Genomic DNA, 25684 nt, shown 5'->3' with positions numbered 1-25684 from the left:
AGCCAATAGGAAGCGCTGAAATGAGACACACCTCCTTCCTTTACTTCAGTACAACTGCACTGCCTGTAATCCTATGGTAGATTGCCGATCGTCTGTGCGCGCGGCGGCTCCTTTGATGAATTGCATGCATACGCGTACGCGCTGTCAATCCTGTAAACAACTTCTAGTTCGGGCTGCCGGCCGCCGGCCGGCCTGTCTTCCCTTGTGCATATGTGGCGTACGTACGTATACTGTACTATACGTACACTTTGTACAGTACAGTAGACCAAGCGTTATGGGACCGGACGCGTACATGGAGTCACTTTGAAGAGCAAATCCAACGATTTAGCAGGTTAGTTCTCACGCCGTTTTCAGAGTATGTTGTCTAGTAGGCCTATATGAGGAGTCTATATCAAGTCTTTAAGGTAAAGGGTGCATATTCTATGTAAAATAAGTAAGTTTTCATGCGGGTGTCCGGAAACCCAACCCCCCATTATACTTATACTGTATGTGCGGGACTTCCGCGAGTGCGACGTGCGTAAAAGTTTGGGACGAACATCTTCGGACGTCTTGACCCACAAAGGTACGTGAAAAACGCTGAAAAATGATGTTAGTTTTCGAATTTTCGACCCATTTTATAAAACAAATGATGCACAGGATTATTTCGTGGCGTTAGTGTAGGCGTAGCTCACTCTCGGGTATTTACAATGTAGTGCAACATGCACTCGGCTTCGCCTCGTGCATGTTTCACAATTGTAAATACCCTCGAGTGCACTACGCCTACACTAACGCACTCTATCCTGTGCATCATTAGTATAATATGTCAATCACTTTCTGGTAAATGCAGCAAAGGGAGTATGGCACATGCTTGAGGTTTATTGCTTCTGCTTGTCACACCATAGCAGGAGAGCATGCAAGGAGCAGTTAGTCTTATTGCAAGGCTTCAAGCTTTCACAGTCACATCCCCATAAACCTTTCCCTTGTTCTGGACAGCAGCATAACGGACCCCTGCAGTGGTCTTTGGTGTAACTTGCCTTTGTCGGTAGATGTAGAAGGCAACAAGAGCACCAATGATGACAAGGACCAGGAGTATGGGCACAACAATGGCAGCAGGATCTATACACAACAAGACAATGACAACATCAACACTGTACCAGTCAACAAGTATACAAAGTGAGTTAGGATTATACCCTGTTTTTTGTCTTGGCTGTTCTACTTGATTATCAGCAGCTTGCTAGTTAAAGTACTCTTTGTTTGTGCTGTTGTATACTATGAGTAACTCCTGACAATTTAAAGCTCCCTTACTGATAGCTATATAACTATCAGAATGGAGTTTTCCTTTCCTTTTACAATTGTGAAGAAAAAAGGAGATATAAACATCTAAAGTCTCTTCCCATACCACTATTACTCTCCAGCTGTTATTACCCACATTAACATGGCAAAGTGCACAGCAAGTAAGTGCAACCATCAATACTACAGAGATCACAGTTCAAAGGAAGAAAATATATCAATTGTGGCATCAATTATTAGCTGGGTCATTCAAAGAGGATAAACCTAACACTTCTAGAGAATCTCACTACATTTTCCAAAAACAAAGAAGGACTAAAAGAGAAAAGAACTGTTTATTTCTTTGCTATTTCAGATGAAGAGAAACTCATGACACAGGATATAAGTTAAGACAAGAAAGACACATTTTGAGATTACAGATTGTCTGATATCTCATCTTCTGGCAGGGACCAATCTTGATGTAAGTCATAGACTATGGATAAAATCACAAATGTTAGATTTCATATTCTGAGTCTGGGAGTGGTGTTTGTCTCCTACCAACAAGCCACTAAAAAATTCTGAGTCTTTCTAATGCATTTGCATAAGGACATTTTAGGCCCAGCAGAAGTTACAAAGCTGTGCATTACATAAATCAATTAAATATGTAGTCCTATACACTTGAAATACACACAAGTGTCGCAATTCCATGAGCATATAACTTAATAGCTAGGGCCTACTTTGCTTCACCAGATATCTGGCTGATGTTGACCCACGACTGGCAGAGTCTTCCCATAAAGTCTCATGACAAAGTTTAGATGACCATGGTCACTGCTGGTGGACGGTTGAATATTGCTAAGTCAATAGTCCTGGAAGACTCATTACTGTGTGTGTACTTACTGACTCCAGTGCGGATTGACTTGGGTGTGCCTTGAGGCTTGGTGGTCATGGGTGTGGTCATGGAAGGCTTTGATGTTGGCTCAGGCTTGATGGGTGTAGTTTCTGGTTTTGGTGTGGTCGTTGGTTTGGGTGTGGCATCATCTACAAAAGATAGCATCTCTCATCATTGTTTGCTGCTCTGCATCAGGTACATCAGATATTATTGCAATGCTACAATGAAAGTTCCTTGATTTTTTTCCCCCTGATGACACATCAATCCATATGTCTTTATGTATTATTCCAAAACAGGCAGGCTACCTCCTAAATAATTTTCACTACAAACTATCATGCCTTTGATTTAAATCTAGCTCGTCATTTGAAAGCCAGTCAAACTATGTTTCAGGTTTGTAAGCATTTGCAGTTTGAGTTCACAAGGTACCACTATATAGTACACATAAGCAACAGAACGGGAGCTGAACTCTGGTCTTTGTAATATTTCCTGAAATCTTTTGATGATTTGCAATTCCTTGGTGTAACTACTGACAAAGAGAAAATGGGGAAAAATCCTGTCATCTGCAGCAAGCTTTCTACAAGCATTGGTGAATTTTGGAGATTACAAAATTTTCCCAGAGGTATACTGGATCGGATTTGAAAATACAAAGATTGTTCAAATGGCCAAAATGTTCCAGTCAAATTATAAACAATAGACTTAGCAAATAAAAAGCATACAATTTGCAACCTATAAAACATGCATGATCTTAAAAGTTAAATTTTTCATGTTGTAACAACTTGTTTCCATTTTTCATAATTGCCTATTTCCAGTAGAGAATAGAGAAAAAATAACTTACTATCTAAGATTGTGACAGTCGCCGAGCTCAAGGTACCCACAACAGCTTGGTTTCCTTCGCCTCTTTGTATGATGCTTAGGGAAACGGTAAATGTCTCATCTGCTTCTATATCGCTGTCATCGACGAGAGGGATTTCAACAGTCATGCGTGTTTGTCCCTCTAAGAGGCGCTGGGATGAGGTTGGAGGTATGAAGTCTATGTTGGCAACAGCACTGCCATCAGACGATGTCACATCTATTTCAGTCCCACCCAAAAAAAAAGAAGAAATGTTTCTTGTTCATGAAATATCTGTCTGTACTCTGAAAAACTTTTGTTTCACTCTTGGTCTGACATTTCAAGTATTGCACAACTTTTGAGACCGTTTTGAAGCCACACCCCTTTTGAAAAAAAATTCATCGACTCAAAAATTGCTCAAAAACATGATTTTGTGTACAAATCAAATGTAAATTGTGTTTTTGCAATTAATTCATATAAAAATATATATATTTTTACTTTCAATGGCTGATAACAATTCATTTTAACCTGATTATGCTTTAAAAAGTTTCTACGACAAATTTTATCGAAAAAAACAACAAAAATAAAAAGTAAAAAACAAAGAAATACAGAAGAAATTCAATAAACAATAAAATACATAAGAAATAATTATGAAGCCGAATTTTTGCTTCAATATTATTGTTGAGGATATTGAAAAGAATATGTTCACCAAAAATTAGAAGTCTTGGAGCTTTATTTTTTGATTTCAAAAAAAAAGAAACATAAATTAGCATAAATTAATTAATATAAAATACATGAATTAAAATTTCATAAATCTAACTATACAGTCTTGTAGATTACATTGGCCTCTACCTTAGTGCAAATTTTTGCGAGGCTCGCGCGATCCATGACCGAGATCTGAAGGGGGGGCCATAAAAGGCCCCCCCCCCCCAACCCCCCGTGGTTTCAAGTCCCTCAAAAAACCCGGTGGGATTAGGGTAAAAGGCAGAGCAGCATTAAAGCCATGTCTTAGAGGCAAAACAGCATTACAGCCATGTCTTAGAGGCAAAACAGCATTACAGCCATGTCTTAGAGGCATAATAGCATTACACTACCATCTAACTTTGCACATTATCAAGACTTCTTGGATGGACAAGGGAGCGGATATTTATGACTAAAAGGATTTATTAATGATAACATTGCTTATAATATGGTGACAAAACACACAGTGATTATTGGCATGTCTCCTGCTGACTATCTCTCTCTCTCTCTCTCTCTCTTTCTCTCTCTTCTCAAAGGGCCATCATAATTGAGTCACAAAAATTATGTTTCTGGATGTGTATAACTACCTGACAAACTTAAATCACAACATATAGAAATTCCAGAGTGTAAATACCTTTCTAATTACCTCCACCAAGGGAGGAGGAGTAAACGTTGTAAAAAGTTGTAAACGGATTCGAAGGAAACTTGCAGGGAAAGTTGATAATGACACAAGAGTAGTGTCCTGGAATTTTTATAGATTTTTGAAGGATTTTTTATGCTTTTGCAGACAGGGACAATGAACTTAATTAGGAGTTCAAGCTGTAGGGCTATATATTTGAGGTTTGCATACGCGCTCTAAAGTGCGTTCTCTGTTCAGGCGAGGCACCATGTAATTGGAAGGTGATGACATACACAAAGGGCTTCTTCTATATTGGGAAACTAGGGCAATTTTCAGCATGTGTGTGAATAATGGGTGGAAATGACCTGCTTGGCAGAGGTCTGTGCTCTAATTTTCTAATTATCATAATATGGTATACCAGATGTTTGATCTGAAGAAATCCTCATTAAACACAGCTCTAACCTTCTTTCCTTGAAAGATAGGAACATCATTGGAAATACAGTAAGACAGATAGCAGGTACATGATTATATGAACAAACTGTAGGCATTAGATAGTCATTGTATAGGACATGCACTTTTGGGTAATGGGAGGTGATGTGAAAGAGAACATAACTAGATATATCGCTAGGCGACTGATATGCCTCCGCCATAATGCATGGTTCTCCTAATAGGTCTATAGTACAATGTCTTGACAATGTGTGATGACAGTTTCACACAATTGGCAAAATATTAAAATGACAGGTTTGACACAAATGTGCTGAATGTTCACTTTCCTGGAACTAGGTTCAATTGGATGAATGATTAAAATGTCAGAGTGCAGATTTTGGGGGAACTGATGATTTTTACTTGACTTTTGACCCTTTTATAATTTTATGCATTGAGTAATTTTCAAGGTATTGAGAAAAAGTATAATTTCAGTATCAAATGGGAAAATAGCATTATCTAAACCTGGCCTTTGACCTTTGACCTCACAGTTCCAAAGAGAATCACTGTTAGGTTAAACATGCATAAATATGTAAGTTTCATGATGATACCTTGAGTTACTTTCGAGATATGGAGGAAAAAGTGCAATTTAGCACTTTCACTTGACCTTTTACCTTTTGACCTTTGACCTTTTGGCAAGAAACTTCCCCAAAAATATATATTGGGTAATACATGCCATACATCAAGTTAAAAAAAAAAAACAAACCTTCAGGCATATTGCATTTTAAGGAAAGTAGTGATATTTTGAGGAGTTGACCTTGACCTTTGACCCCCTGACCTTTGACCCATGACCCCCAACTTCCCTAGATAATCACTGCCCATCGGTACAAGCATATATACTAAGTTCCATGAGAATACCTTGAACCATTTGCGAGATATGGAGAAAAACATGAAATTTCAATATTTTTTCACAAAATAACCTGTGACCTTTGACCTTTGACCCTGTGACCCTAAAATCCACACAAAGTATTATCCCCCAAGGATATACCCTCATACCAAGTTTGATGTAAAACCACCACACGGTTCTTGAGATATCGACAAAAACAAAACGGGACGGACGGACGTACGTACGGACGGACGGACGGACGACCCGAAAACATAATGCCTCCGGCCACTTCGTTGCGGAGGCATAAAAACTGAACAATCATTTTACTAAATGTTAAATGACAACCTTATAATAATGGGAATGGTTACCTTTTAAGATGTTATCAATGTGTCAAAACTTATATCAGAACCTTCTCCTTTCCTATTAAGCTTTTTACTTCAGTCATACTTCCCATCCAATTTTCTTTAATACAGCTCACTTTTTTTCTGAAATTTGCCAAGTCTGCCAACTTTTATGATGACTGGATTACACAGGAACTGATAATTTTTCTGAGAAATTAACCCACAAATGGAGATAATCACCTGATAATCAAATTGCCCACTATACTGCAAAAGACATTCGAATACACTTACCATACTGAATTTGATTTGACGTCATTCCCGTCCTCACTATAACCACAGCTGCTACCCCATCACCTTCTGAGGCTGAAAAATCAGCCTCTTCAAAGGACACAGTGGCTCTGCTATCAACAGTCTGTGCAGCTGGAAGGAGACAAGGAGTCACATGTAAGAGAACAAGGTTAGCTGCCATAGTTTTGAAATCATTTGGTGGTCACCATATGCATTTACCTATGTTTAAAACCCTTTCCCCCAATCTTTCAAGTTACAAACAAGTTACAAGTTACAAGCTTTGCTCTATAGACTACACATTCAAATTCCAGCATTGCAGTTTTCCCATGGCAGAAAACATTTCACCATACAAAGTAAATATAGCACTAGGTGCTGCCCTTCGTGTGACTTGGTGAAAATAGTCATTTCTCTAGATGAATTAGGTGATCTCTCATCTAATGTGGCAATTAAAGTGGATAAGACTCCTGACTCCCGATAGGATGGCCCCGCGTCCAATTAATTCCCGCCCAGTGCTTACGTCCGTGGACAAGATGTTTTACCCACTATGTCCCTCTCGACCCAGGTGTATAAATGGGTTCCTGGCAACGCTAGGGTAATAATAATAGCAGGGCCCTCTGGTAGAGCAGTGGCAACATTTAAGAGGCTACCCTGGGTAAACAAGACATTATTATTATTATTATTATTATTATTATTATTACTATTATTATTATTATTATTATTATTATTACTGTTATTATTATTATTATTATTATTATTATTATTATTATTATTATTGTTATTATTATTATTATTATTATTATTATTACTATTATTATTATTATTATTATTATTGTTATTATTATTATTATTATTATTATTATTACTATTATTATCATTATTATTATTATTGTTATTATTATTATTATTATTATTATTATTATTATTGTTGTTATTATTATTATTATTATTATTATTATTATTATTATTATTATTATTATTATTATCATTGCTATTATTGCTATTATTATTATTATCATTATTAAATAATACATGAATTTCCTTGAAATTAAGACGAGACTTAAAAGATGTTTCAAGCAAATTTGATATAGTAGTGTATGATAAGGTAAACTCATTGAAACTTTAACATGATAAGACTGGAACACACAGGTTATCCACAAAGAGTTTGTTAACCTCTGACTGCTGAGTTCACTGAAACTGCCTCATGTGTTGAAGACAACAGAAGCAGGCTTGGAAATCTGATTATCATGCCCAACTTACCTAATTGCCATTTTTAAAGTGAAAACAGAAATTCACAAACAAAGAAAAAAGACAGAAAAAGGGTTTCATGCTCAGTATAATAAATTCTGTGACTCAAGGGATAAGGTTACTCCCTAATTGTCACAAACCTTGCACATGCTTCATTACATGAACACTAAAGCATGGAACAAAGGAGTGACATTTTCTTTACAGGAAAGGAAAAGTTCACCTTCATAGACATGAAGATTGCGTAAATGCAGAAATATTAGTACAACACCTCAAAGAGAGTTTGAGGAAAATCAGACAATCCCTTGAAAAGTTATACATTTTTGAAGTGTCTGCTCAGTCACTGCTGGATGAGAAGACTACTACAGCTTGTGATGTCACACATGTGTAGAACAATATAAAGAAAATATAAAGAAAAATCAACATATTTTCACTTTTTTCGCATGATAAAAGCACACTTGACTATCCTCTGTCAGAAGGCAGGGGGAATGATAGTACCCTACCATACATCCTTGACAAGCCGAGGAAATGTGCACTATTTTCAAAAAATACATTCTTTTTTAAATTGTCTATATACTTTCCTTACATCAATTTTGTATTACGAACGTGACATTATACACTGTACAAGTCTTCTCATTCAGCAGGGACTTTGCTGATACTTTAAAAATTTATAACTCTTGAATGGATTTTCTGATTTCCCCCAAACTTTCACTGATGTGTTCTACTAATATTGCTGCATTCACTCAATCCACAGGTATATGAAGGCAGACTTGTCCTTTAAGAGAGGCTGTAGGGATGTACATACAAAGATAGCTTTGAATTATGCCTCCAGACACACAGTCTCCCGTCAAGGAGGCAGAGACTGTCAAGGTAGTCATCCATGTCCTCAGCCAATGAATGCCGGTGTCACACACAATGGAGTTGTCATCAAGATAGCTGTTAGAATGAGAGTTTGATCAAGATATCTCTAAGAATGTGAGTTCGATTAACATATCAATGAGAATAATACAATTGACTCTCATAATCTTTCAAATTCATGAAATTGATTATCATATCATAATCTTACTGCCAACCAATTTCTTGAGAGCTATTCTAATAGTTTACTGACAAATTTGATTGAATTCATATTGGATAATTTTTGATTTTTATTGCCTCCAGTCAAGATAGATTCATTTTCATACTTTCATTTTTATTCTATAAATGTGCTTTAGAAATTGTGATAGGTGTATATAGGAAATTATTTAACACTATTATTTTCATTACCACTTCATATAAACAAGAGACCCGGGGGTCACACGCTCACCTGAATATTGCAAGTTCACCTTCCATGCATTCCTGCAAACTCTTACCTGAGAACATTGGAAACTTATGGTGGGGGTAGCTTTGAGAATGGGGGCATGGTGTCCATTTACATATTCCATCACACTGGTAAAAATACCTGCCAAGTACACTGTACTTTATAGAACGTTGGATTATGCAGCTTGGGAAAAAAGACTTAAAGCCCTATCACTTTTGATTAGAACTAGAGAAAAATATTATTTAATGTTCATTAATTTAGGAGGTTTGAACCCCCTGGGGCCCCCAAGGAAAGCATGGTGCCCATTCAAACACTTTGAGATCTTATCCCTATGGGAATGCTACCTTGACAAGTTTGGTGAAAATCCATTATGTTGTTTTCAGCAAGAAGATGAAAATTTAGGCACGCATTTGGACCCCCCATCCCATCCCGCTTCCTTGGGTCCCAAGGGGGTGGGGGGTGGGGTGGGGAGGGCACCCCTGATTCTCCCATGAACAAACTTGAAACAACAGTCATCAATATACTGACTCATTGCATTAACTTAGCTCAATCACTTCCAGTTCTAGATAAAATCTGTAAAGATTCCTTACACGAGGGGGGTGGGACCCCTGGGGCCTCCCAGGTGGGGCATGGTGCCCATTTGATGGAATTGAGATTCTATCCCCCTAGGGATGCTACCTGCCAACTTTGGTGAAAATTCATAATGGCATTTTCAAGAAAAAGATGAAAATGTACAATTTGGGCCCCATTAGGACCCCTCCCCACCCCCTCCCCTGGGTCCCAAGGGGGGCACCCCTGATTCCACCATGAACAAACTTGAAACCACAGTCATCAATGTACTAATTCATAGTATTAACTTCACTCTATCACTTCTGGTTCTAGAGAAGAAGATTTTTTAAGATTCCTTAATTTTGGGGGGTTTGGGGCCCTCTGGGGGCCCCCCAGGAGGGGTATGGTGCCCAATTGAACAAATTGAGATCCTATCCCCCTAGGGATGCTACCTGCCAAGTTTGGTGAAAATCGGTCAAGGGGTTCTCAAGAAGAAGATGAAAATGTAAAAGTTTACGGACGACGGACGACGGACGAGGACGACGCACGACGGACGCCGGCCGAAGTGCGATCGCAATAGCTCAATAACACATAATCAGTCATGGGTAATAACCAGTGTCAGATCGGGGGGGGGGGGGGGCACACCAGGTGCGCGCCCCCTCTTTATAATTAGTTAAAACAAAAGAAAAAGAAAAAATGGAGGGCACCTGCGCCCCCTTTTAATTTAGTAAAGACGTCTCCCCTTTACCGAATTCCTGGATCCACCCCTGAATAACTAGGTCCTAAACTGTGACAACCATGGATCCATCTGGCAGAGTACATAAAGCTATAGTGACAACATGATAGTTCTGAGAAACATTGGAATCAATTTAGATTACTTACATATTCTGCAGACTCTGGACCAGGTTAAAGCTAGTTTGTTGGAGAGTTGTAAGGCTGTTCGCTTGGAGATTTCTGTCATTAAACAAGGTTGTGAATAATCAGTAAGATCAAATAAAGTTATGACAGCTATACATATGGCAAGTCCCTGAAAACTTCTGTTGTCTTCTTGAATGTCAAGATATTATTCATAAAAGATATGTTCTGAGGAAAATATAGAATGCCTTTCAAGTAATAATTGTTTAATAATCTGACATTTGATATAATATGTGACCATGCATCACAAAACCACCAATAAGTCATGCCCCTTGATTTTACATCAGGACTCAAAAAAGATGAAATAGGTCAACCAAGTCAATTTTTAGTTCTCCATATTTTATGAAAGAGCAATTCTTCTTGAGTTTGGGATCATGAAATGAATGGGAAAGTGGGTTTTCAGCAGTTTTTCTACAACATTTTTTTTTTGGTAAAGTAGTGTGGTCAGGTATATGTTTTAGAGGGCCCCTTTTCTTTTCTTGAAAATCCTTTATACAGACTCTTCACTTTCAACTGTGATAACTTTTGACAGGATGATGCTACTGCTTTGAGATTTGACATTAATCATGGACAGAATGTGTTGATAGAACATTCTCAGTTTTAGCATAATCTGATAATCCCTTTATTGTTATTGCTACAGTGGTTTACATCTTGTTTTTGTCCCATTCATTGCACAGGTAGTACGGCTTAGTAAAGATTAAGAGCTTGAATAGACCCCGTACTTCAAAGCCTCTATTCTCAGTTCACACTTTTTGAGAAAGTGTGCTTTCTTTCCAATATTAAGATGGGTTAGGGGAGTCCATTTGAATCGAGTTATATATCATTTTAAAGTTTAGAGTCTGCTTTTTCCGAATCCACGTCTGACGACTTTTTGTTGGTTTTGTGGTGCAGGGTCACATATGGCCCATTCTCAGTAAAAGCGTTCAAATACGGAATTTTGGTGTCGCCGACATTCCATGACAGTTTGCGGTTCCCTGAAACCTATTAGATACTATTTAAATGCTTATAATATATCACGAGGACTTTATTTGTTAAAAATAAACACAATCAAATGCAGTTGTCTGCCTTTTTGTACAAAATTTTGCTGTTAAACTTCGTTAACACCCCCAAAACGCAGTGTCGCCGGCTATTTCAGAATTATTTTTCATTGCTCCTCTCCGTCCACAAACACACTTTCCAAATATCATTTTCATGGACGATGAGCATATCATATGTGCTAATCACAATGCTCAAAAAGTTCCAAAATTTTTATTGACTTCTTTTTTTATAGCCTTTTGAATCCTGTCGCCAAATTCACCGCCAGATACGTTACCAGTTTCTTTAGTGTTGCAGCATTGGGAAAATAACAAGACTATGCAATGACCCTGTGTATATGAAATCCTAAGGATATACTTCATACACTGCAAGTACTTAGATTTTTTCTGCAACAGCTCTTTATTGAAAATACGGTATAATGTTTGAAATATCGGTTTTCTACACTTTTATTTGGACAGATACGTTACATACTTTTCACGCCACCCACTGCGACAGATATTGCAATGTCAGACAAATTGCATATTATACATTACTCCTCGGAATGACGCATCGATTCAACATTAAAGTTTAGTACAAGTGAGAAATATATGGTAGATATCGCTCTCATAATAATATGATCGACCATATACGTTACCACAGATACGTTACCCCAGATACGTGACCGAATTTTGCTCATTGGTCTTGTGCTTTCTGGGGATCAAATCTGGTCAAAATTCATCCCTACACATTACATGCTTCGTTTTGTTGGACCTCAGGATTATATTCTTACACCAAAAGGACAGAGAGGTGAAAAAGAGCAACACTTCCACATGATTTTTCTTTGTGCGTCAGTGTCTCACAACTTAATGCCAAGTTTTCCGACAGATACGTTACCACATAATCAAAATGCTGAAAAGAAATTGTAAATGTTTTTACAAACAAATCGCTGTGTGCTCATAAACTCCAAAGTTCTATTTTATAAAACCCAGCCACTTTCATATTCTATGCAACAACTTTGAACGTTTATTTTACAAGACGAAGCTAAGATTCAGCATATCAGTTTTTTGCTTTTCAGATTTAACAGATACGTTACGTATAATTCAGGGCACCCACGGTGACAAATAATGTTATGTAAAACAAAGTGTTCATAAAACAATTCTGCATAGAATGACGCTTCCATAAAAAATTAAAGTTATGTTCAAATGAAGAATATTCAGTAGAAATCGCTCTGTAACTTCACCGACAGATTCATTTACGGTACGCCAGATACGTTACCAAACTTTGAAAGAGTAAAAAGTAGTTTATGAAACGCTTCCGAGAAAAGTTTCAGTGTTCTGTTGCATATTTATTCTAGTGTTGTTCAACATATGAAGAACTACTCAATATTCAATGATAAGTTGAACAATTATTTATTCATTTTCATTAAAAGGGATGAGCCAAATACGTTACCATAGGTCAAACAACTGTTTAGCATATCGAGTTCATAGAGACTGTACCTACTTCCTTCTAAGTGCCTGCAAAAATATATTTTTCAAACCTTGTTTGCATTATCCATCAAAAGTTAATGAATATTTACAGTCAGATGGATAAATACATTCAGACGTAAGATGAGAATATTCTGTGAATGAAGAACTCAGCTTTCACATTTAGGGCTCTTTTCCACTACATTTCATAGTTTAAATATTACGTACAATGTTTAAAATGGTTAATTTGGGCTTACATCATTCATTTTTACATCAATTCATGAGGTAAATAATTAAACAGGTGATATTTATTAATTCATACACAACTAAAATTATTACTTATATTTTACCAGATACGTTACCAAAGGTGATTCGATGTTTTTCAATAGTTATTTCCCCAGGAAAGCAATTCATATTTGTTTCCTGTGGAAATTCCAGATCGGATCGTTCCCTTTGCATGATTTGTGGGATTCGAAACTTTATTTGTAAGCGAAATTTGCTAAAAATACAAAGTGAATCTTAAGGTTATATTTCATTTCAGCAAAAAGCATATTTCAACCTACCACACAGAAATAATTTCTACCAATTAGCAAGGGATGACAACATCTCTACCTCTTGAAAAACCCCAATATCTTTAGGGGGGACAGATGTCTTTTCCTGAACAGAAATTGGATCAAAACAATAAATTTAATTCAGAGTTAGGAGTCCATTACAACATGTAAATTTGCGGTAACGTATCTGATTGGTGATCAAAAATCATATATGATGCTCTATTTCAATTCATTTTTACTCAATGAATGGCCATCATTTAGAATGTTCCACTTTTTGTTTCGTATTTGACCGGTTTTGAAGTTTCCGAAAACACATCTTTGAATGTATTACTTTGTGGTTGATTTTTCGGTTTTACTCACATGGAATTGAACACTTAATCTGAGAATGGCCCATATACATTACATCACAAACAAACAAACTGTGATTACAGTGGTTACATGCACATGGAGGTGAAAATTCCAACAACAAACAGAGCATTATGAATGAGCCATGTGAGAAAAACTAGATTATGTAAAGCAGAATAAGTTCCTTTTCGGATAAAAGAATACTAAAGATGGAATAAAAAATATTGACAAGGCTGTGAAGGTATCTGGGATGGTCTGGTTGCAAAGGCTATTCTAACAAGAGATTTGTATGTGCAGACACACGCACATACATGCACAAACATGTATTTTATTGACACCATACACTGTTGAATTAAAAACAGCCACACATTTCAGAGCCTTTTGAAAGGTTATTGGCTGTGCCTCTTAATCCATAACCTTGACAGGTGGCAAGGATGGTTATGGTATAAGATAAGCACTAAATAAAATATTGGATTTCACATGGCAGTAGGCATCACAACACATTTCATTTCATTACGGAGCACTGCACCCCCACTGGGAGAAAAGATACCCACAGCCAGTGGGGGAAGTTCCACCTCATTAAAGGGATAGTATAATTTTGGTTGAAAATGGAAATTCAGGTTTTTAACTTTTCATGAGAAAATGAGAAACCTCTTATATGAAATATTAGAGAGCAAACAATTCTAAGAGAAATTAAAAGTTTATTTGATGAATATTGCTGTAGGAAATGACCGAGATATCACAAGAAAAAGGATCCCACCTATTATTTCATAGAACCACTTTGTTTTGGATATCTCAGCCATTTCAAAACCGATTTTCATAATTTCATAAACTTTTAATTCCTCTTAGAATTGCATGCTCTTCCATACTTCATATAAGTGGTTTTTGACTTTGAAGATCTTGCCAAAAAATTAAAAGCCGAAGCCCATCTCAACCAAAACTATACCATCCCTTTAAGTGCTACTGAAATGGGAGCTCTATGTTCCAGGAAGATGGGAATCCCCCTACTTTTGCCCCCAAACCAAATCTGTACATAACTTTCTCCTGCTGGAGAAGAGCACACCAATATTCATTTGTATGTGTGTGTATGTGTGTATGTGTGTGTGTGTGTGTGTTTGCATAAACAGAAAGTGATGTCTGCACTCCCACAATCTTTGAGTAAATAAACTACAAGTACATATTTCTTTATTACCTCATTACACTGTATGCTATGCAGTAAGAACCAACAGGGAGAATAGAATATTTCAGAGTAGCTATACAATGTGTATCTTTTTGTGGGACAAAGTCTACACACTTTTAGAAGAAAAAAAAAGAAAGTCATGGTAAAATTCAAACTCTGTATATAAAATTGTCAATTAAAAATGTGAAACAATGAAAGTATATGTCTTGTGGTTTTCATTACATGGTAGGCCCTACATATTGTATCATAATAAGTATCATCAAAACTGTTAGGTGATGTTTTGTTTACAAAACTTACAAATTTCATATACCTACAGGTTTTTAATCCCCAAATGAAAAATGGTTCATTAAGCAGAACATTTCTGGCATTATTCTGAAGGTTTATCATCCTGAATGCTTGGAATTCCGAAAATGAATTAAGGTTCATTATTCTGAATGTTTGTTGATCGGAAAATGTAAGGTTTTTTAATCTGTAAACATAAAGACAGTGTGTATAGCCTACTAACAAACCTCAGCAATTACAAAACTTTTTTCTTTTCTTTTTTTCATTTTTGGATGAACAAACTTTAGGAAAAACAAGCTGTAACCAAAATGTTCACTGTTCTTCATTCAATGGCCAGGGGCAGATCCAGGATTCCGTAAAGGGGAGGCACCTTTGCGAAATCAAGGGGTGCATGCATCCCCCCCATTTGTTTTCTTTTTATTTCTTTTGTTTTAACCAAAAATATAGAGGGGGTGCGCCCCCCTCTGGATCCGCCCCCCTCTGGATCCGCCACTCATGGCTGAACAGTGCGTGGATGCAGCACTGACTGACAGTTTTATGAGCTTATACAGTAGTAAACCTTGCAGGGGATCACTTCAGGGAGTGGAGTACTGTGTCAGTGTAATACATGTAATGCAAGAGTGAGAAATGAGATTAAATGATGATATCCAAATGGAGGTACATTGTATTTGTCTGTAATCTGAATCCTATGAAGGGTTGGAATTTGATTCCTACTGTTGAAAAATTAAAGGTATTGAGTCAATAGTCACTAATGAGGTGAGGTACTGTATGTCAGTAAATAAGATAATTTTTTTAAGTATCAAACATTTTCAAAGATGCTACTCAAAAATCACATAGGCCTAATCCTATTGTTTACTTTAAATATTTTTATTGCACATCAGTAATAAATGTAGGTAAATCCTGGACAATATGCAGGTCTCTTTAACCTTTCATCAAGTTTACTGAGGGAAGTCGGTCACAGTACAGTGTTCCATCATCAATGCATCATTACATAGCATTACTATTCCACACAAGAATGTATACAAGTAGAATCTTGGGCAGACTCTTTGCCATTAAATTCCTTAATATTACTCACACTGTTGTCAGACTGTTCAAGACATCAAATGCACCAGGTGAGACTGTGGTTATCTGATTCCTGGCCAGAATTCTAGAGAAGAAATCAAAACAAATACTGTAGAATACCCATTAACATATGAACATATAAAGATATCAACCATATCTCCAAGATATCCAATCAACCAAGATTCTCACACACTGTGTGCTGTCAGACACCTGACTTGGCACACTGACCTTTGACCTTCACTACACGGGAAGTGCATAAATGATTGCAAATCATTATGAAGGGTTTATTTCTTGCCAAATACAAGATGAACGATTCATCCCCTCACATTCATATCCTGGGATGTAAACCAAACAGATACAAATGACTTACGAATGTAGCATAGGATTTGAAATATTGACATCAAGTTGAAACATGACATCACTTTCAATGGTATAAAGGAATTTTGTCACAGATTTGGTGAAAGAGTTTTTCTCTGATGAGATATAGGACCATATACTTCATAAGAAAGATATCTCCATGTCAGTTCTAATAGTATTATGTGGTTTTTATACGGATTGTTCCACTGTCATGGACCAGTAATGTGATAAGACTCCTGTACTGTACCTATATGAATATGTATAGAATGAGAAAATTGTATCATGTTTGATATTTGTGAGGGTTTTTCTTTTTTTTTTTACATATCTTATAATCAAAGAACTTCTCAAACTACCAACAATCCTCTAGAGAAATAAACCCTGCTTTTTGTCTTGTGGGCATGATTCATCATATATCCCCTTCCATAATTTAGACTTTTATCAATGAACTATACACACGAGCCCTCCTCATTGTGACAGCACTCACATGGACTGGATGTTGGCCAGCACTTTGAAGGCTTCTGTTGGCACGGAAACCAAGTTGTTGTCTGAGAGGTCGCTGTATAAAGAGAGAAAAAACAAGAGTTGGCAGAGGTTGAGAAAAACATGACATGCTATTATTTGATGGTGTTAGTATTCAGAGAACTGCAAGAGTAATCCTACACCACGTTGAAGTAGGGAGAGTTAAACCAGTCAAACAGAGTAGTAGAAGTGTCATCATACTCAAAATGAAGACTAGAAAGGAATTTAAAGTTTCACATGTTTCAAACTAATAGTGATATTCGTGGCAAACACATTATGCTCATTAGATGAGGTAACAGTGTCATCAACTCACAAATTTCCCATTAGCTTATACACAATTCTTAAATGTATTAATTACAATTGTATTTTTGGTAAATAAAGTTGCAACTACAATTAACATTTTCATACCTGAAAATTGTCAGTAGATTATCAATATACAACAAAACCTTGATGCAAACACACAAACTATACTTTTATATAAAAAAAAAAATAAAAAAAAATGATAGTTTTCCAATATTTTTGTGTAGGCCAGTTGTGAGGCATTATCATTACAATGTATCTTAATCCCCTCATCTAAACTATGTAGTTCCACTGATATCCCTGTTTATGAAAACATGAAACTGTACAAATTCTGATGAAACCTGTTACACTGTCTTTGTCCTTTGTCTGACTTTAATCTACATGTACAGAGTGGTACACTTTGTATCTGTTAGGACCAACTTGCACATTGTGTTAATATGCATTCAAAGTCTGTGTTTACTATACTACTAGAACATTTGAGTCAGCTACCAAATGCCAGGACTATGCTACTCAGCACTCAATTACTTAATAGGATCTTCCAAAGAGTTATTCCCTCCACTCCCATATAGAGGGGGGGGGGGGAGGTTATGAATGATAGCACCAAAAATTTAATGGAATGAAATCTTTATTGAAAATTCCTATTGGCTGACTCTTTGCTGGTTGTGTGATTTAGATGTACAGTATGTTACACAGAGAGAAAGAGAAGTTTGTACACAGATGAACAACATTCATCATGTCAATCACTACTTCATCAGTCTGAGAGGCTGAATTCATGCCAAATTAGCCATTTCTGGGTCAATGACCTCTAGGTTCCGAGACAATGTCCAGGATGACACAATTATCCATCAATGGCAAGCTTCCTTGAACCAGTGAGTCCACCTCCCTGCTCAAACCGTTACACCAGAGGTAGATACATACATTGTAAGTTCCAACTCAATACAGAAAGGGAAATTCCCAGACTTTTCTTGCACAAGGGATAATTTCTTACTAACCTCATGTTCCTCGCAATTCCACAATTATGTGTTCTACCAACAAACTGGGTTGAGAGAAATTTAATCTCCTCTGAGACTGGAGGCAACAAAGCTTGTAAATCAAGATTATGGTTGATATACATGTATTTCATTGATGACAGACAGCAGAGTGCAGGAAAGAACAAATTGCTCTATTCCCTATTGATTAGGCATCTGTTGAGGGACGTAACTAAAACTTTAACCTGTTAAATGCTAGTCCCGAGTATACTCAAGCAGGTGTCTATGGGAAACATGTGTTGTAGCATAATCAGCTCATCATCAATGGGTTAACAGAAGTTTTGATGGACCAAGGAGGTATGGGTGATAACTCCTTGGGTAGACCTTCCTGCTACCAGCAATCTACGTTGTTTGTAAACACTATCTATTTAGTGCCATCAACAACAACAACAAAACTAATATCAAACATTTCTCTTGTTTTGTTTAATTGTTCAAATCCTATCAATGAAAGCTCCTGACCTAGCCCACAGCATGCATTACAAGATTCCTGGGAATTCAATGATACCAATGGGTGACGGAAGGAAGACATCCCTTGATGATGAAACTAATATTTCTAAAATTTTGGCATGTTGGAAAGCATTTTTTATTATTCAGATACCAAGATAAACTTGTACTTTGCTCTCTAATGATGTAAAGAGGATCATAAATTGCTGTAAGGAAGCTTGAAATGGGCTGTATTGTATTCGGTGAGAAACCCTCAGCTTTCATAAATAAATGTAGAAGTAGAAATGTGTGTGTGTGTGTGTGTGTGTGTGTGTGTGTGTTGTCATGTATCACATGCAAGATTCCAGATGACAGCATAAATCCTCTGCTAGTACACATACACACGCACTCACCATCTTAGCCGACATAAATGGAAAAGTTTTCTAATGTAGGCCTTACACTATATTCCTACTGGAAGAGTCAGAAGTCAGAAACTGAATGTGACCAAAAGTCAAAGTTCAAGTTCCATGCAACCATAGCAGTTACTAGTACTGCCCAAACAGTAGCTGCCTTCCAGGAGGCTGCCCTTCCTGCCATCAGAGAGCTGTAAACCTCCTGTGGGTTCCATGTTGCTGTAAATCTTACTGAATTTTTAGTGTGCACATCACTATTTTTATTGTAAATATACAACTGCACCATCACCTACTGTCACAGCACATCCCATCCCAGTTTAGTTCGGTAAGAGCTGCTTCAGGGACTATCTAATCAAGGTTCAAGGTATAGTTGCAGGTTAGAGGGAGGTTACTTTAGCAGGTAAGCTCTAACACAAAGGTAAAGTACACCACGTAGTGCCTGTAAAAATTACACTTGGTCAATAGCATTCATTCTTGCTACAATGAGAAGCAGGCAGTAGGGCCTACTTTTATATCATATCATTGCTTGGGTGACAAAACTTTGTATCTCAAATTTTGGTGAGAGTCATTTTACAATGTATTTTTTTTTGGGGGGGGGGGATTACTGTCAAAATCCTGGCCATCTCACCCAAAAAATCAAGTCACCATGGTATGTCAAAGGAAAGACAATCTCATTCTATAGTGCTTCGGCTGCCATGGTTTGTTGTTGTTGTTTGTTTGTTTGTTTGGGGGTTGTTTTTGTTTTGTTTTGTTTTTGTTTGTTTGTTTGTTGTTGGTTGGTTTTTGGTTGGTTTTTTTTTTTTTTTTTGCTCTCCTGAACATTCAACATTTTTGAGATACAAGATTTTGTTATAATATACAGCCCAGCAGTAGAAAAGCAAAACCTAGCAGCAAAGCATACTAATAAAGAGTAACCAAACTGCACAGACTGCACAATGACCATGCAGTCACTCACTCTTCCATTGAAATAACTGAGCAATTATTGTCACGGTAGGTTGACTGGCTGTTTTTTCTCACTGTATCCATTAGTAACTGAACTATACAAAATCGATAGAAGTCAAGTCAAGTCACAATCAGAGGTGTATCCATATCCCCATGGGGTGAAAAGTTTGCATTTTCTTTTTCCTCAACAATCAATCACCTATTCACATGCCATTCTTCTGAACATGAGGCATGAAGGCACTGAACTTCACGTCACCTGCAACATGTCCTTTAAGGACATTGCACTTAATGTTAAAGTTCATTAAATGATTACATTGCACTCCCAGTATAACAAACAAGGTTATAATGAGATTCCCCAGTTACAACAAAATGAAAATTCAAGCCACAATGTTAGCTACTCTATGTTTTTAATTGTTCATTTGTTTGGTTTAGCAAAATTTCGATATGACAACAGAAAATTGCTGGTCCCGAGGACTTCATTATAATGGGAGTCCACTGTAAAAGGGCAAAATGAAACCAAAAGAGAAGTAAAGATATTGTCAGGATGTCACAGGGTAGGAAATCTCTGAATGCTGAAGTTTGTTTTAACAAAACAGTAATGTATAATTCTTATTCAATGGAAGTAATTATGTCAATGTACACATAAATCTTCATTTATTTTCTTGTAAGTCTCTTTGTTTGGAATAACTTTGCTCCACTACATTATGAGATTGAAGAGTTAGAATGATATGACAATGATGACTTTTAGGGAGGGGTTGTTAAATCTTTGTTTTTGCATATGGGTTTTCTGATCAAATTTTGGTATAAATCAGCAGTTATGAGGCAGTAATATCATCAGCTCATCTGCCTTTCACTTATGGTTGCACTGATATTACTATTCAGCAAATATACACAATTACAAGCTGTTAACATTATTTTTCTACGTCATATTTTGATAAACTTCACAGTTCGGTGCATTTGATATCACTCTACAAAAGCTCACATGACTGAATTTTCACTTACATTGTACTTGACCCATGACAACATTGTGGAAGTCATTGTAAGGCCTACAGTTACAATGTATAGGCCTATACTGCATGGGACTTTGTGCTTACAGATATTGTTTACCACTGGGAGCAGTGATTTTTTTTTTTTTTTTTTTATGTTTGAGTTATCACATTTGATGCATGTGAGTACATAGGTCAGTTTTATCACAAAACATCCTACCGTATGAACATTTTGCAAGAAAGCCTAAAATTCAAGGAGATATCACTATTTTCTCAATAAGCCATTACAGTAGATGGTTTAGTCTAGAAAAAAAAAAAAAAAACTTCATTACAACTATTCACATTTTGATTATACTGATTATCATTTTACAGTGCTTGTTTCTATTTCTAACCATCACATTTCAGTACTATTTCAAGGCAATAAAGCTGGGATTTTGTTTCATCTGCAAATGGTAAATAACGGTAAAGTTCTTTTCAACTGTGATTCTGGTTTTTACTCTTTATTAAAGTCAACTTGGACATATGACATGCCTTTTTTAGTTTTAAAGGCAGCAATCACTGTGCATACATGTAATTTGCTTTTACTTAACAAAATAATCTCACATTAAGCAGCCTTCATCTGGTATGAAAACAAGGAAATTTCATGAGATATCTTTATATTAAACCAGTTTTTAAAAAAAAATCAAATTCTTTATCTCCACCAACATTAGCCACTGATGCACATGTCTGGAAAAAGGTCATATTTTCATCAGAAATTTACATGTCCTATTGCCCTTCAATGTATTGAATTGAAACATTCAGGTCATATTGAAAATGCTACATGTAGAGAGTAAGTTTGTGGTGTGTCCCTTGAACAGTTTATTCTACAAAAGGGTTACAGGTACATGTACTTGCAATTTTCACTGTTAATCAGTTTATTAGTTTAGCAAATTAAAGGTTGAACAAAGCTATTCCATCAATGCCCCATACCACAATGTACACTGCTGTAAAGGAGTTTTGCTTGAAAAAGAATCCAAGCTGTTACAAGTTGACCTTATTAAGAATTGTGTGTATTCTAATTTATGTCTAAACTGACACATTAACTAAAACGTACATGCAAAAAGTTCTCATACCAGGCAGTACTATATTCAGATCTACATGGATGCCTCTACAATCATTGACTGTTATGCTCTGATGAAGACAGAATCACGGAGAAGATATTCTACTGTACCTTGGGGTAATATTAATTACCACTCGAGGACACACTGTTTTATAGTCATTTCCTGTTTACTTCTCTACAACCTGCTGAAAGTTGCCTACATTGTAGTTTCTCAAGCAAGACAAAAGAATTGTGGATCCTTGAAAAAAAAAAATAGTTCCCATGAAAACACACACACTCTGCCATGATAGATTACACTATTATGTAAGCCTGGATGAAAACTCAATTAAACATATACAGTGTTTTCATACATAGTTCTAAGTTTTGTCCCTTTTCTTCCAAACATTGTATTTATTACCTCAGACTCACTTCATATACTGTGTAAGTGGTTATTTTCGCGAGGGTTTAATTTTCGCAAATTTTGCAAATCACAGTTGGATCGCGAATTTAACATGCGAAAATGTCGCCATACACTAGAGTAACAATACATGCAAGATAGCATTGGTGTCAATTCGCGAAATCAACATCTCGTGAAAATGTTTGTCACCTTCTAATTCGCGAAAATATCTGTACACGAAAATAACAGCTTATTATACAGTAAGTGACTGTAATATATTATGTTTCAAATACTTCTATGTGTTGTATAGAAACTCTAAACCCAAGCATCTCTCAAAACAGGAGATTCTCCTGCTTGAAGCCCCTAGCAAACTGGAGACTCTGCCAGGGCTATAGATGCTCTCTCATGCAATCATATAAACACATTTTTTAATATACGTGTCATACAACAATGATTAAGTTGGGCAGGAGAAAGCTTAATGTTTAGTAAAAGAAAATACATCATCAGCAGAAAACCTACAACTGTATTTACAGTAGAGTGGAAGACATTCAAACACAAGTGGAAAATGGTCTCAAAGTGGCAGAGGGTCTTGCAGGAAAATTAGATAGGCCCTACTTATAGCTGCCATATAAACTGCAATTGCTACGTAATACCTTGAAACCTTTGGATGACATAAGTTGTTATCCACGTATGAATCTCACCATGTTTCCGCCATTTCACCTGGTCATACGTTTCTAACAGCTGTGATTTTCTTTTCCTGCTTTGATTAGTGGTATTCTGTCTGGTATTTTTTTTGTTGATATAATTAAAAAATAAATAACTAAAATATTAATTACTTTTAAGAACTCACTTTTTCCCCTACACAAGTTCTTTGCCATCTGAAGTTGGATTGGCAGTTGCTTTGAAGAGAGCATGCTCATGAAACAAGCCAAAGTGAAACAAGAAATTACAAATGAATTGCAGAAAGTGACAACCAGCAATATCACCTTTTGCATTTTCTTCAAAAAATTATTTGATTTTTCCACTGGGAACAACATTAGACTGCCTGTGACTGAACATCTCAAGAACTGCACCGATAAGGTTGTACAGCTGTATTCCTGTGGCTAAAAGAAAGATGTGACTGCAATAGTTTGTCACAGAGGGTCCATGTAAGATAACTTAAAGGTAGAAAATCAGAAACCTTAGGTATGAATATGAATTCATGATAGCATACATCAAAAATTCAAATTTGCCTCCTTGAATTCTATAAATCAAAGAAACTTGTTATTTACCCACAGACCCATATGAGTTCATCATTCTATTTAAACATGACGAGAATTTATTTCATCAGTCATGCCTTTGATGCAAGCAAACTGCAGCACAATTGGAAGCTGAAAGCTATAAGTCAAAATGAATATTGTCTGTAAACTATTCCATTGGAATAAATCCCTACACAGACCTCTGTTTATTTGGACAAAATTCTTATAATCCACTCGTATCATTTCATTTCATTTTCATTTCATATATTGTTTCTGCATGGTGCAAATAATCAAAGAAATCATTGTGACAGAGAACAGAGATGATATGATAATAAAGAGGGGGAAGAATCAAAGTACCATACAGGAGGATCCCTGGTATGCCGAGCTTAGTATTGGGGCCTCATTAACTTTACTTAAAGGCATACAACAAACTATTTCACACACACACACACACACACACACACATGTATACATACTTGGTCATGTACACAAGTAATGCTAAGAAAGATAAGAAAGAGAAGATAGGGATATCAATAATGGAGGATGGTGAGAAAGAACAGGAGAGAAAGAACTTGAAAGAAATAGAAAGACTCCTTGTTCACTGTGCAATTGATAATGCTACACTGTACAAATACAACAATTTTTGTATATGTCTGTATATAAAGAGCATCATGAAGACTATTTTGTCAACGATTTAGTCAGTCAACCCTCCCCTTTCAAATGCATCTATTGCTTCATCTATGTAACATAAGATTAATCTGATTCACATAATGTGGTTCTCCTGAATTCCTATCAAGAAACAAACAATTTGGTAACATTTAAAGACAGTATAGGAAGCTGTGCTTCTATAGCTGTGGTATCATTGCTCCATGTATTTTGTGTTATTGTGACTTATATTAGTTTTCTACAAAAGTAGGAACAACTCCAAATTCGAAATCTTTCTTCTTCTTTTTTTTGTCCATTAACAAAAATGTATTATGCTTGTGTGCTTTTTCTTTTAATATTTCATTAAATTCAAAATGAGGTCGGGTTTCCCTTTAAGCACATGGAAGACTTGAGAACAAATCTCATTCATCTTATTTGTCCTAAGCAGGAATTCCAGATATGTTCAGACTCTGATACAGGTCAATGAATTAGCTATTCTAATCTTATTTGTCTGGACGCTTTTATCTACAAAAAAAAAAAAAAAAAAGACACCAGGAGTGTTCTCTCATGCATGACTTGTTATGTGTAGTCTCACATTCTACACCTTTGATGCCCACGGAGAACTCAAAGAATACTTGCAAGAAAAATGTGTCTTGCTATAAGTAATCATACCTCCTTGCTTCTTTGTAAGCCTATTTTCTCTTTCTTGGGGTGGGAAGGTGCAACTACATAGTACAATATTAAATTTCTCACCTTTAACACAGAGGCTTTTGAAAACTTCTGTAAAAAATGAAATACAGACTTATGATAAGAATAACAGACTTACAGAATATGAACAAAAGATGCTTTCTATTTATAGAATCAAACCACAGAAATGTAGTGTCTGTGATTTGATGGTTTAAAGTATATAATGCTACTATGAAGACTGCATTATACTATATATTTCTTTGCTTTGCTACATACAGGAATCAATCTCCCATTTCTTCAAAAATGTATGTTTTGAGTTGATGATTTTCTTTAAAAATCATTGGCAAAGTCAAGACAAAATTGTGATTTTACAGGAATGGCTCTTTCCTTTTTATAATAGCTTGAAAGCCATAGAGACTAAAGTGGTATGTGTTATGTAAATGTATAGTTTAATACAGGGCTGTATCATGGATAGAAATTACAGACATTTCCTAGCACACCAGGGAGGAG

At 36.3% G+C, this 25684-nt stretch overlaps 1 protein-coding gene across 1 annotated transcript in view; it reads right to left on the bottom strand.

The window, feature by feature from the left end:
• Positions 1 to 803: 803 nt before the first annotated feature.
• The window catches only part of LOC140246692 (uncharacterized), a 28888-nt gene continuing 4007 nt past the window's right edge, over positions 804 to 25684 (bottom strand). Inside the window, exons 2-9 of the mRNA XM_072326030.1 lie at positions 17003 to 17074; positions 16175 to 16246; positions 10232 to 10303; positions 8309 to 8439; positions 6265 to 6393; positions 2970 to 3203; positions 2143 to 2283; positions 804 to 1095 (exon numbers count right to left, since the gene is read on the bottom strand). Coding sequence (XP_072182131.1) covers positions 923 to 1095; positions 2143 to 2283; positions 2970 to 3203; positions 6265 to 6393; positions 8309 to 8439; positions 10232 to 10303; positions 16175 to 16246; positions 17003 to 17074 — 1024 coding nt within the window. The 3' untranslated portion in view covers positions 804 to 922. The remainder of the gene's footprint in view (positions 1096 to 2142; positions 2284 to 2969; positions 3204 to 6264; positions 6394 to 8308; positions 8440 to 10231; positions 10304 to 16174; positions 16247 to 17002; positions 17075 to 25684) is intronic.

The sequence above is a fragment of the Diadema setosum genome, chromosome 3 (assembly GCF_964275005.1).
Source record: "Diadema setosum chromosome 3, eeDiaSeto1, whole genome shotgun sequence".
Lineage (NCBI taxonomy): Eukaryota > Metazoa > Echinodermata > Echinoidea > Diadematoida > Diadematidae > Diadema > Diadema setosum.
Note: the sequence above shows the minus strand (reverse complement) of the source record. Positions and strands in the feature narration are given on the sequence as shown.